This window comes from Neopelma chrysocephalum, unplaced genomic scaffold, assembly GCF_003984885.1.
Source record: "Neopelma chrysocephalum unplaced genomic scaffold, ASM398488v2 Primary Assembly neopelma1_42, whole genome shotgun sequence".
NCBI classification, from domain to species: Eukaryota; Metazoa; Chordata; class Aves; order Passeriformes; family Pipridae; genus Neopelma; species Neopelma chrysocephalum.
This window is the reverse complement of record NW_020897700.1, coordinates 8,196,626-8,209,515: the sequence shown is the minus strand read 5'-3', so window position 1 is coordinate 8,209,515 and position 12,890 is coordinate 8,196,626. Positions and strand designations below refer to the sequence as shown.

The following is a 12,890-nucleotide window of genomic DNA, read 5'->3' as shown; positions in this document are numbered from 1 at the left end:
AGTACAGTATCTTCATTTATTTCTTACGATTTATAGGAAAGTATTAAACTGAATTCCCATTGAATCAGAAACCGGCAGTTATTCTCTAGGAATGAATGGAAGACAAATTGTGTTTTGTCATCAAGATGAGGTAACATACCACATAATCTTATTATTTCCTGTCTTCTGCTTCTGTCCCCATAGCTTGTTCCTTTTAATATCCTATATATCAGCTCAGCTGGGAAAATTCAAATCCAAAGGAATTTTTGGACCTGGGACTCAAACTGGGTCTTTTCTACACTGAGTTCTGAAGCATGAAATACTCCATCAAGGGACACAAGTTTTGATGCCATAAAAACCATAAACTCTCACATCTAAAAACTTTCTTGCACAGTTTTCTCACTCTTCAGCAGTATGGTTATCATCTTCAACATTGGTATCCCAATTGCTGAGATTTTTGGCTGTTCTGCAGACCTTTTTTCCCTTCATGCATTTTAATAATGTGTGGTATGGAGCTGGTCTTAAATTGCCATTTTCTTGCAATATATAGAAAGACTAATACCTCAATTTATTATAAAAACATCTCTGGCATTATAGTTATTACATTTTGAATTATAGCAACAATGTATTTGTGGCCTTTTCAATCAGCACGTAGGGTGATAAAAAATTGATGATTCAGTCAGTGAGTAATATAATTTGTTCATTTCTCACTTTATTGAAAATAAGCTTGAATTTCTATTAGAATTGTTGTGGTAATAGCTGTTGGAAGTATGTGTAACAGTGACATCTACGCTTAATGCATGAAATTGTTTCTGTATTATAAAAACATGGTTACCTTGTTTTGCTACTGCAGTGCAGATTATCTGAACACAAAGCTCTGATTCAGTTAAATATACTGTTGTCAGAAATAATTTCAGTTTGTCCTACAATATATGAAAATAAAATTATTGTCAGCAAGAAAATTATGAACTATTTCACAGAAGAAAGACTAGTCTAAAGTAAAATCACAGAATGAGAAACTCTACAGAATATCTGAAGGCAGGGAGAGGTAGCAATTTGAGCAGGAACTAACAATATTGACACTGTTATTAAAAAGAAAATTATTATATTATAACCAGATGTATTGTCAGAAATAGCAGATGGAAACCAAATAAATCACTGAAATAATTTAACTTAATTCAAATCTGTCTGCTTGAAACAACTGATTTTTAAAATATCTAGAGCAGTAAAACCACACAGGGAAGCAACTTAGCAACTAGAACCCAGAAGATTAACCTAAAAACATAAACATAACATAAAAAGATCAACTTAAATAATTTTTTTATACTCAAAAATTACTGCAACACAAAGAACAATGAAAAAATGAATTGAGCAAAGACCAAGTACTTGCATTATCCCATTAAGATTGATACTAAAATAATATTTAGAAGGGTAAGCTTGAGCAAAGAACAAGTCCTTACAACTCTAAGAAGAGGCAGGCAATTGAAAAATATGCAAGAGTCCCCAGAGCTATGGAAAGCTGAACATGACAGTCATCACACGATGATGCACGAATTGCACGAATGATGAAAAGAATGTTGCACTACGCAAAGAGGGCTACGTGACCTACTACACATTCTTCCAACACAAAAGGTTTTCTGAAGAAGGGCATGTTGCAAACATTGTCAGAAAAGTCTATATTAATACTTTCACTTTTTAATAGCTTTGCTTTGCTAAACTTTGAAAACAAATTAGACCTATTTTCTTGGTCATGGAACTCAGGCAGGTGCATCTGAATTCTGCATCTACCAACCCAGTGTTTCTCCAGTCTGGAAATAAACAAACATTAACAGAACCCCATTAAGTAAGTAGGAGAACTCAGTGACGAACTGAATTTCTTAATCAGGACATAATACACATTCAGAATGCCACTGTGAAGAAGTGTTACTTCTAGCTGCAGGAGAAAATTTTATTGTATATTATGGAAAATATAGAGGGCTTCAGCCCATAACTGAGCTTTGCTCTGACCACACACCTGCTCAGACATTGTTGATTCTGTTTGCAGCTGTCACACCTTCCAAGAAACCTGGTGAACACCATGACAAGCATATCTCTGGGAATAAACCGGAACATGTAGAAAAGCGAAGTACGTGTTAAATATCTCTTAGCACAATCCCTTAGGAAGAATAAGACAAAAAATGATAGAAAATAGAATATTTTAAGGTAGTAAATAGGAAAATGAAGGTTTGAGTATCGATGAAACATAACAATTAGGACCCTGGAAATATAAGCTTTTCTTGAGAGGCAAACCTTGACCTTCCCTTTGCCCTGAAGGTCATAGTTTTTGCACAGCTGTTAGAAAACACAACAATCTCCAGATCTCATTTTTTTCCATGCAAAATAAGTTTCAACTAGAATTATAAAACCCCCATATATATATACATATTTTTATATAAATATCAGAGATCCTCTCAGCATGTATTTTTTCCCTGGAAACACAAAACCTGAAAATCACTGAATCCAAGAAAGGATATATGCTCCACCACATAATGATGTGTGTTTGCCAATGACTAAAGAAATTATTTTCTGTAGAGATCTACACCAAAAGAAAAAGTACAATATTCCTTGTAAAGTAGGTTTTCAAATTTTACTTTATGGTTGTTCTGAATAAGCTTTACTGGTATTATAGGAATAAACATAATCTGGACTTTTCATATTATTGCAGTAATTGCCATAACTTACAATTTTGAGAAAGCCAATCAACCATTAGCCCAATGCTGACACCCTTACTGATTTTCTTTTCAGATCCTTTTCTATTCTCTTCAGCAGTCTTGCCCACGAATAAGGATTGAGTGAAGGCACAGTTCAGTGTGGATAAATTAATTTTGTAATAACAGTGAAGCAGAGTGTGTGTAACATTACGCAGTTGTGCACTTATAGTTGAGTAGAACAGTATTTGGCAGCTGAATTCTACAACTTTATGCCAAATCTTTTCTGTTAGATTGAGATCATCACAAACAACCACACATCAAACCATACAGGAAACAGAACTTATAAAGCAATGAAAACTACTGTTCAGTTACACTTTTTTACAGCTCTTACTTAAATACAAAACCTGATTTCGGTATACGTATTACCCCATCTATCTACCTATATGCATTTGAGCAGATTCTTACTTCATCCACTTCAGCTCTGAGAGGTGTTCCAGAATAGGACAACAAGCTGACCCTATTGCTGATAGAACTCCCTCTGCTTCTGGCTCAATTTCCAACTTTAGTTGGTTGTCCTGAGCCATTAAAACATAGAGGTGGAGAGGGAAAGGAATTTAAATTATATATACAAATGTCTTGTACAAGAGAGGTCTGGCAAAACTTGGAAACCTGCATTCATGCCTTGCTCTGACACATGCTGACAGAATGACCTTGAGTGAGTCACTTTTATGCTTGATATCAAAAATATATTTACCAAAGAAGAGTTAGTAAATAGTAAATTAACTATTATGGAGTCTAACAGGTCATTAATTTGCTTATATCCATGGTCTAGAAACTGTCCACAATACCTCTGCTTTATGAGTTTACCAGAATCTGTAATCTATACTGTTATGTTTGTGGCATGAATGCATTAATAATCAAACAATTAACAGATATTCTAGAGTACTGTACATGTTTATGACAGCCTGTAGCATCCATTAATTATTTACTGTAATGCACAGCTGTGACATAAAAGTTGTTTTTTGTTCTCAAGGTATGTTGAGACCTATGAGGAAAAATCACTTAAGTTCTAAATCTTAGCAATACTATTATTCTGCCTAAAGCATACCAAGGATTTACTGTACAGTCCTAAAGAGAAGTTAAATTAATTTCAGAGTAACGACTGTGATTTCAGTTTTTCAAACTACTGTAGCAGAAATTAGTACTCAACTTATTTGAATCAAAGCAGTCTTGCCATACGTGATATTGCAACAGAATTGAACAAGAAGCTAAGGTTCTGAAAATTGTGTGAAATAAATAAATCTCTGATGAGGAACCAAATCCTGCAGGATTGGTGCTTGATTTGCTTCCTTTCTCCCTGGCTCTCCACATCCCACTCTTTTCAGGGACCTTTGCCTTCTCCACCAGTACCTCAGAGCAGCCACAAGTGAAGTCAATGAAGCATTGAAAACTGAAAAAAACATATTAACCTTAGGTTAGTTGCCTTCGCTGGGGCAATTAATGTGGCAGAAGACATTCAGTCAACACATATACTTTCATTACTGGTTCAGTCAACAGGGATTGTCAAAAGTATAACATGCCTGGCCACACACCTGCACAAGAGGAATCCAGTCACTGCAGACTAGAGAGAGTGTCTGACTTGGTTAACCTTGTTTGTGGGCCACTCCTCCACATCTCTCATATGAACTTTTACTGCAACTGATTTCTGTACTTCTCTAGTTTTCCCTCTCTTTCTATTCCTTCAACTGCTGCTTCTTGTCTCTTAAAAAATCTACCTGAGGCAACAAACCCTACCTCTTACTCTGCCTCCTTTTTGCCCTTAATGACATTTGCCACACCTATATCTATCCCACTCTCAAGTCTTTACCATTGCTCAATCAACCCTTCTTGCATTCCTACTCTGTCCTTCTGACCAGTCCACTCCTCTTTCTTCTCTTCACTTGCTGCAGCTGGAAGATACACTTTAAATGTTTCCCACAGGCCTATTAAATCTCAGTGTCAACACGCCCTGGATGTCCTTGTCTGACTCTCCCTCTGCAGCTTCAGCCTCCCAGAGAGACCTTAGTTTCTCATCACATCCCACCCCTTACCCTCTCATGGAGGCTGCCCTCACCATCCCTGTCACTTTTTATCTGCTTTTGAGCCATATCTCATCTCTATGAAGAACTGTCAACCAGTCAATCCACTCCTTCTGATCAGCCCTCCTCTGTGATTTCAGCTGACTCTCTTCCTTTCATCACAATTTCTCACACTCATGCTCAGGAAGCTTCCAAGCTTCACGCTGATGTCCTTGCTGACCCTATAGCAGACACCTGTACGCCTCCTTGCCCTGGTTTGTTCATTTCCCCTGCACCCCTTACTCAGTGTCCTACACCCTGGAAGAGCTATTCCTTTGATGGTGTCTGCAGCAACCATTGCTTTCCCCCTGACATCTGTTGTCCCACCCTTTCTCTCTGATCTTTTTTGTCTCTTGCCGTGTCCTTCCTCATGTCCTCTCATTTGCTCTTTCCATTATTTTAATCTCAGCAGGTTGATAAAATCCCATCTAATCTCAGCCCTCTTCCTCCTGCTTTATCTTTCTTCTCTAGCACAGATTGATTGTAGGTTCTCTGTTTCTTACTCTCCACTCCTATCACATGAAGTCTGGTTGCCAAACTCTGCCTTCAGCTTCAATTTCCTGGCTGACCTGTGATCAGGTTTACTTCATCCACAACCATTTGATTGTCTCCCCTTCCAGTTATGACATCCTTCTAATTTTTCCTCCTACTTTTCCAAGTTAAATGAAGACCTGACTGCCTTTCACCATTTTTAATGCATTTTTTAAATGCTCTTTTCCTGAATACCTTCTGCACAAATCCTTGCCAAAGGAAATCTTAATATGCTCTCTTCCTACAAGTTTATTCCTTGTCACACATGTTGAGTGTTTTTTCCTTCCTACTTTTACACATTCTGCTTGTCCTGTTACAACATAACTTCTGATCTGTTTCATATTAATTTTCATTCACTGCCTCAGTTTTCTTCTGAAGTTTTGACCTTCCTCCAACTCCTTGTCCTCACATTACAGACATGCTCTAATAAACAAACACACCCTATGCTGAATCCCATCGCTATTTCCAGCACTATCACTTCCCTTCTCAATATGCTGCTTACACTTACTGTCCAGTTTTTGCCCTCTCCAGATCAATGTTGGCCCCTAAGACAGATAACACCAACACCCAGCTAAAATTACCTGCACTAATATCTACCCAAAACAAAACTCAGAGCCCACATGATTTTATTCTTCTTGATTATCTTTGTCACCGGCAAACTCGTTATTTCTCTCAACTCTTATCCTCATTTAGCCTCTTTGGGCTCTCTTACTCTCCTCCTCCTGACCACAAACTTAAATCAATCTTACACAAGGACAAGTTACTATAATCTTACAAATCTTTCCTGAAAATACTCACATATTTTTTCTTAGCATCTTGCCAATATACCCATCAATGTCTATGCTGGGAGTCAGGATGGTGTGACTGATTCCTTGTGCTCCCTGTTGTATCTGCAGTCAGGCTTGGACTGCTGACTTTTGAAGAAAGGCTTTTTTATTTTGTGTCTGGCCTAGCCTCAATGCTAGGGTTCCCACTGTCTTGAAAATATAATTAAACAAGGGTATGCACTACTTTGGAAAAGTTGCTCTCCTGTAGCTGCCTATTCAGACACCAAAGCACAATGCAATCAGTCACTAATCTCTCTTGAAAATGTAGATCTAGGTTATTATTTTTAGCTCAGAACTTTTAACAACAAATTCCAGTGTCTTTATGCTATGCCAGCAGTGCAAAGCACCCACAAACTCAGCCTAGAAAGCCAGATAATGCATCCAAAGGTGCAAAGATCTAAGGAAGATGAGGCTTAAAATCTGGCTTTCAAAAAGCTTGCATTTCAGAAAGCTTGCAGAACTTTTTTAACCATTTCTCTACAAAAGTATCAGTAACTATTCTGAATATTGAATAATAAACACCTACTAACTGTATGAAAAGCCAAAGGTCTTTTAGCTTTTTTTAATGACATTTCCAGCTAGTGGAAATGTTTATGCTCATGCTCAAGCTGGTGTTACTGGTGGAGTTAGCAGTAAGTTCCTCACAGGATATATATGAACTGCTACAAGAGGTAGCATAAAAAACCTTATTATCATAGATAGGAAAGATCCAAAACAGGCATTTGGAATAAAAATCAAACAAATTAAGAATAAGCCTCAACATAGTCAACACAAGTCCTGGGTCCAGCCCTGCTTTTGTTAAAACTGTTTGGAAGCCATGCCTCTCCTGGAAATAGGCATCTGGGCTCAGAAAAGTGGAAGCAAAAGGAGAAAAAGTGGCAACTCACTTGCTATGCACTACTTTCTCTAAGTACTGGCAGTCATGGGTAAATAGTACAGAAATATCTATTAAATCAAAGAACCTCTATGGAGTGTGATGATGATACACAACAATAACTTCAAAACATAACTGGAATTCTTATGATAAAGACTTCATTAAAATGTCATGTTAAAAAAGCAATTTAATGATATAAAATAGTAATTTAAAAAAATATTAGAATGCGCTAAACCAAAGATGGTGGAGGAGAGGTAGGCAAATGATCCTTTCAGCATAGACCCCCACTCCAGTCTCATTCCAGGTCCCCCACTCCCCCTCCCTCCCCAGCACCTTCCCACTGCCACTCTGCCACCTCTGACTCACCATACACCAGTCAGTGGGGCACTGGCTGACACCTGAGTGCACACACTGAGGAGACCCTATCAGTCTGGATAGTCAGGCAGCAGCTGTGAGCATCACTATCCCGTGGGTCCATGTGGGTGTGAAACCAGTAGTAGAAACCTCAAGATGTTAAAGGGATATTTACTTTCCTGTGGAAAAGTAAAGGGATATTTACTTTCTTGTGGTGAGTGAAGTATGAGGAAGAGAAAGGAAAGGTCAAAGGTAGGAGACAGCCACACGTGTTAAACAAAACTCCCCTCAACTCACAGTCTAATTCTAGGGATCCCCTATGCTTGCACCTGCTTTTGGTCCTTGCTTGGGGAAACGTCTCTTCAGGGGGGCTCTCTTCCCCTTTCTTAGAAGCTGGGACAGGCTCCATCTTCTCAGGATGGCCAAGGTACAAAGGGTGCTCCTGGAAGTTATAGCTGTCATCTGTTTCTCAGAGCTGTGGTTCATGAGAAGAGACCTCTACCTCAACAGACATAAGAGTGGCAGAGGGCGAGAGAGATGAGGGATCAAATTTACTGTCTCATTGACTTACGCTAACAGACACATCAGTGAGAAGACATCTGCTGTCCTGGAGAGAATGTCACCTAGTGGGACATCTTTTAGTACCTACATTAAGATGAATCCTATCTTCATTATTGATACCGTATTACCAAATCAAAGCAGACCCATTACTTTATGAATTCCTCGGTGTAACATTATCCTAGGGACACATCTTAATGGCTTTTTAAGGCAAAGTTGTAGGTATGCATCTACAGCTTGCTGCATTGCCTTTCATGTAATTATTCCACACAGCCAAGTCACCCAACCAGTCATAAGCTCTTGCTTTCTTATGGGGGTTAGCCAAAAAGAACAGATGAGAGATGCTGGGTTGATGGTTGGACTTGATCATCTCAAAAGTCTCTTCCAACCTTGATGACTCTGTGAAACAGGGAAACTAGTGAATAAGCCGCGTAATCTTCATTTGAGACTCAATTGTTTCCTTAAGAACCAGACTGTGCATGAAGGCAGCATTTTGCTACAGCCTTTCTTCTTTCACACGCGGTGTGAGTCAAGCAACTTAAGCACATTTGTGCTTCCCAGAGTCCTTTCCCCTCCCTCCCTCCTTCGGAGGGGACTGACTGAGACTTTTGCGGGGGTCTGACCTTGCAGGGTTGAAATGGGGGTACAGTGCAGGAAGGCAGGTTGTCTCCTCCTCGGGAAAGCCATCCTGGACCATGTTGGGTATTTAGAAACCTCGATGCCTGCAACTTCACATAGTGCATAAAACACGAAGTCGCTCTCTGGCCTTGACTCGAGAGGCCCAAGCCCATTCCTGGTCACTGATGCTCACGAACACGGCACCACCTTCCAAGCTGACAGTGCAACCCTGGTGAGCCTTGCTGTAGGGCACGACATCCGTGTGCCCCTCATCCCTCTCTGTGCGACTCCACGCACACGAGCCAAGGCTTAAAGCCCCCTTGCTCCCACCAGCCCCCAGCCACTGCCTCCTGCCTGCACGGAACGGTTAACTCGGCCTGGAGCGCTCCTGCCAGCTGCCCGTGTCCCCTCCTGTGCTATTAATACAGCGGGCACATGCTCCGACGCCGCGTTCCCCGGCAGCCCCAGATAACTTTAATTTGCCCTTTAAACGTCCCGGGCCGCGCGCTCCTCACGGCCCCGGCCCAGGGGGACCCGGCGGGGGCGGGCCCAGGGGGCTCAGCCAATGCCTGCGCCCCGGGGGCTGTCTCCTCCTATCGCGAGAGGCCGCGGGGTATAAGAGCGGCGGCGCGGGGTGGGGGGCCATTTGGCCGGCCGGGTGGGGAAGTGCGCGGTCGTTGCCTCTCTCGGGGCGGGGGTGTCGGACCGGCTCGCGGAATGGGAGACCAAGCGCTCAGCTTTGTCAAAGACTTTCTGGCCGGCGGGATTGCCGCCGCCGTCTCCAAGACGGCTGTCGCCCCCATCGAGAGAGTGAAGTTGCTGCTGCAGGTGAGGGGGCAGTGGGGGACGGGCGGGCGGTGGGGCCGCGCCACAGGTGGTGCCGGCGCGGCAGGCACTGCCTGGCGTGACTAAATATGGGAAGGAGCTCGGCCGGCTCTGGTTACGCGGGTACTGCCCGGGACCTTCAGCACCGCCTCGGGGTGGCGGGAGCTGGGCCAGCTCCGTCCGTGCCCTTCAGCGTGCGGGGTCACTCCTGCTGTGCCCTCTTTCTACCGTCCCGTCCTCCTCCTTCTCCCCCGTGCAGGTCCAGCATGCCAGCAAACAGATCACGGCCGATAAGCAGTACAAGGGCATCGTGGACTGCATAGTCCGCATCCCCAAGGAGCAAGGCATCGCTTCCTTCTGGAGAGGCAACCTGGCCAATGTCATCCGGTACTTCCCCACCCAGGCCCTCAACTTCGCCTTCAAGGACAAGTACAAGCAGATTTTCCTGGGCGGAGTGGACAGGCACAAGCAGTTCTGGCGCTACTTCGCAGGGAACCTCGCGTCTGGGGGTGCTGCGGGAGCCACCTCCCTCTGCTTCGTCTACCCGCTGGATTTCGCCAGGACCCGGCTGGCGGCTGATGTGGGCAAAGGAGCTACAGAGAGGGAGTTCTCTGGGCTGGGCGACTGCATTATGAAGATCTTTAAGTCTGATGGCTTGAGGGGCCTGTATCAAGGATTTAGCGTGTCTGTCCAGGGCATCATTATCTACAGAGCAGCCTATTTTGGGGTGTACGACACGGCCAAGGGTAAGAAGTGCATGGAGGAGTGACTGCAAGGGAAGATCCATCCAAGTAAAGGCACTCTAGAGCACTTGGTAGTACAAGGACAGGCAGGGCTTGGCTCAGTACCAGTTCAGAGTGCAGTGCTAGAACACACACAGGTGTTTCTGACATGCATTCCTGCCTCCCTCAACTTGCTGTTCTGAGCAGACGCCTTGGTTCTGGATTGACTCCTGGGGTTGGTGGGTGATTGTTCCTTCCACAGCCATCTTTCCCACAACCCTTTCCCTCTGTTCTGACTCTGCTCATTTGTTCTTGATGACAGGTATGTTGCCTGATCCAAAGAATGTGCATATCGTAGTGAGCTGGATGATTGCCCAGAGTGTCACTGCAGTGGCAGGGCTGGTTTCTTACCCTTTTGATACTGTGAGACGTAGGATGATGATGCAGTCTGGCCGAAAGGGAGGTAAGAATAAATGCTTCTATGGTATTCTGGCAGCAGAAAGTATCTCTTCATTGAGATAAGATGGGAGATACTGGATATTTTTTTCTCTTATGGAAAACTAATGACCTTCTTAATGGAATCCTTTAAAAACAACCTACGGGAAACACATTGTTGGTTATTTCTGTCATGTTCACTTAAAGGACTGAGAAATTACTTGATTTCCATGTGGGGAATTACTTTTCCTTAATTGATTACCTAAATTCTGGGCTATACTTTGCTTATTCCTTGGTTTAAAGATGGGGAAGTTGAAACATATTTGCTGTATAACTTCAAGTCTTATGACCTTTATGTTTGTTTCCACAGCTGATATTATGTATAAGGGCACAATTGATTGCTGGAAGAAGATAGCTAAAGACGAAGGATCCAAAGCATTCTTCAAAGGTGCCTGGTCGAATGTGTTGAGAGGCATGGGTGGAGCTTTTGTATTAGTACTTTATGATGAAATCAAGAAGTACGTCTAAAACCGAACATCATAATGTAGTAGTTCAATTGTTCTCAATCAACTTTTTTTTAAAATATGCTCTTGTGATGTAATGGACAACAAAATATTTCCTAGGGAAACAGAATAAAATTTGAGTAACGTATCTGGCAGAGATGAGGATGCAATTATTAAAAAATTGTCCACTACATCACAGCTACATTTTGTATGACAATTCCTCCAGCATTTATATTGGAACCTGTGTATATATTATACTTCAAATTGCAGGTAATAGATTTTGTCTAGAGACAAGACTTGGGTGGTCTATATCTAGTCTAAAATCTAATAATGTGCATTCTTAATAGATTGCTTAATACCATAAATACCCAACCATGTGATGATATAACATGAATTAAAATCATGTTTTCTTCTAAAGCTCTATTTTTTAATGATAGTAAATGAAAATGTCTGGAACTATAAATTCTATTGAAGCACCAGGCTGAGTTCCTAACTGCAGCCTCTTCACTGACAAATTACACAGTTTTATGGTTGAAACCATAATCTGATTTTTCAACCATTCTTTGTAGAATATGGAAATAAAGTGTTTCAAAGGTTCCCTGTATTGTGACAAAGCAAAAAGTTGTCTGCTCTGAGGTTCAATTGAACTAAAACTGAAATGAAATAAATTAATATATTAATGAACTTTTTTCTGTTGTTTTCAGTACACTGAACTCATTACAAGCATGTGTCTTCTAAAGTGATGTGCTAATCAGCACACTGTTAGTGACTGTCTCTTCAAAGTTTTTTCAACAGAGCTTTAGGGGTAGGTGGTTATTGATAATTCTACAATTGCAAAACCAAGTGGATTGAGTTTGAGGGTACTGCAGCCAGTTATCTTAGAGATAAGTTTCCATATAGTCTTAGCTGCTTTGATAATTTATGTTATCCTTAACTTTGAGGTGTGTCCTCGTTGAATAGTGAAGTCATTGCTGCTTATTTTACTTGAAAAAGTATTCTAGAGTGGGATACTCCTGAGTTATTAAAATAACTACACTTTCAACTACACCATTATGAACACACTGAGCTATTAATTACCAGTGAGATCAGAACATGCTCAATACAGTTTTTAAACTTTAGATGCTGCATGATTGTGAACTCACTGAAGAATAAGCTGTTCAATCAGGCAAAGAAGAGAAAGTGAGTTGTGGCTATTTCAGTTGTTAAGTTTGGCTATATATAAACAAAAATTTGGTACGTATCCACCTAGGAAAAGAATCATAGATTGAGAGCATGGTTTGGGTTGGATGAGACCTTAAAGATGACCTAGTTCCAACCCCCTGCCACAGGCAGGGACACCTTCCACTAGACCAGGTTGCTCAGGGCCCCATCGAACCTGGCCTTGAACACTTCCAGGGTTGGGGCATCCACAACTTCTCTGGACAACCTGGCCAAAGGGTAAGACTAAGCAAGTAATCATTAAATAAATTTTTATTTCACTTTCATCTTTTACTACTTCATATGTATGCCTCCCAGTTATCCCTCTTCTATATTTGAAACATTTATTGTCAGATGCAGGTGGTTCTGGCTCTCTGCCCCTTGGCGTGATAGGGTTTGTATGTCTGCCACAGGTTTCGACCAGCAGTTCTGTTCTCCCTGAAGGCAGGTACAGACCACTAAACAGTGTCTGGAAACTATCTATCCACCTGAAGAACTGAAGCAAAATTGGTCCAAAAAAAAAAAGATACTGTTTTTAAATTAACCAAATTTAAATTATTTGTCCCAAGACAAAACCTGGCCTGATTGTTACATCTCCCTTTTTTCATGGTCACTATCTTAAACACCTGCTTTCTAGCTATCTGGTCTGTTTTCTTTCCC

At 41.5% G+C, this 12,890-nt stretch overlaps 1 protein-coding gene and 1 long non-coding RNA gene across 2 annotated transcripts; one reads left to right on the top strand and one right to left on the bottom strand.

The window, feature by feature from the left end:
* Window positions 1-888: 888 nt before the first annotated feature.
* LOC113964394 lies at window positions 889-9,087 on the bottom strand. Its single transcript, XR_003533181.1, has 4 exons — window positions 8,879-9,087; window positions 7,670-7,870; window positions 7,385-7,551; window positions 889-902 (listed from the first exon to the last, which is right to left on the bottom strand). It is a non-coding gene; the product is annotated as an uncharacterized LOC113964394 (long non-coding RNA).
* Window positions 9,088-9,176: 89 nt separating this feature from the next.
* Window positions 9,177-11,221, top strand: SLC25A4 (solute carrier family 25 member 4). The gene is made up of 4 exons (XM_027676615.1): window positions 9,177-9,376; window positions 9,633-10,119; window positions 10,418-10,558; window positions 10,901-11,221. Exons 1-4 carry the CDS (start codon window positions 9,266-9,268, stop codon window positions 11,056-11,058), a joined length of 897 nt encoding a protein of 298 aa, XP_027532416.1. The 5' UTR covers window positions 9,177-9,265; the 3' UTR covers window positions 11,059-11,221.
* Window positions 11,222-12,890: the final 1,669 nt, after the last annotated feature.

Excerpts from the sequence above, each read along its gene's own strand:
- SLC25A4 (XM_027676615.1), top strand. The coding sequence starts at position 9,266 with ATGGGAGACCAAGCGCTCAGCTTTGTCAAAGACTTTCTGGCCGGCGGG. Across the intron at positions 9,377-9,632 it reads GAGTGAAGTTGCTGCTGCAG|GTCCAGCATGCCAGCAAACA; the intron begins GTGAGGGGGCAG and ends TCCCCCGTGCAG. Across the intron at positions 10,120-10,417 it reads GGTGTACGACACGGCCAAGG|GTATGTTGCCTGATCCAAAG; the intron begins GTAAGAAGTGCA and ends TCTTGATGACAG.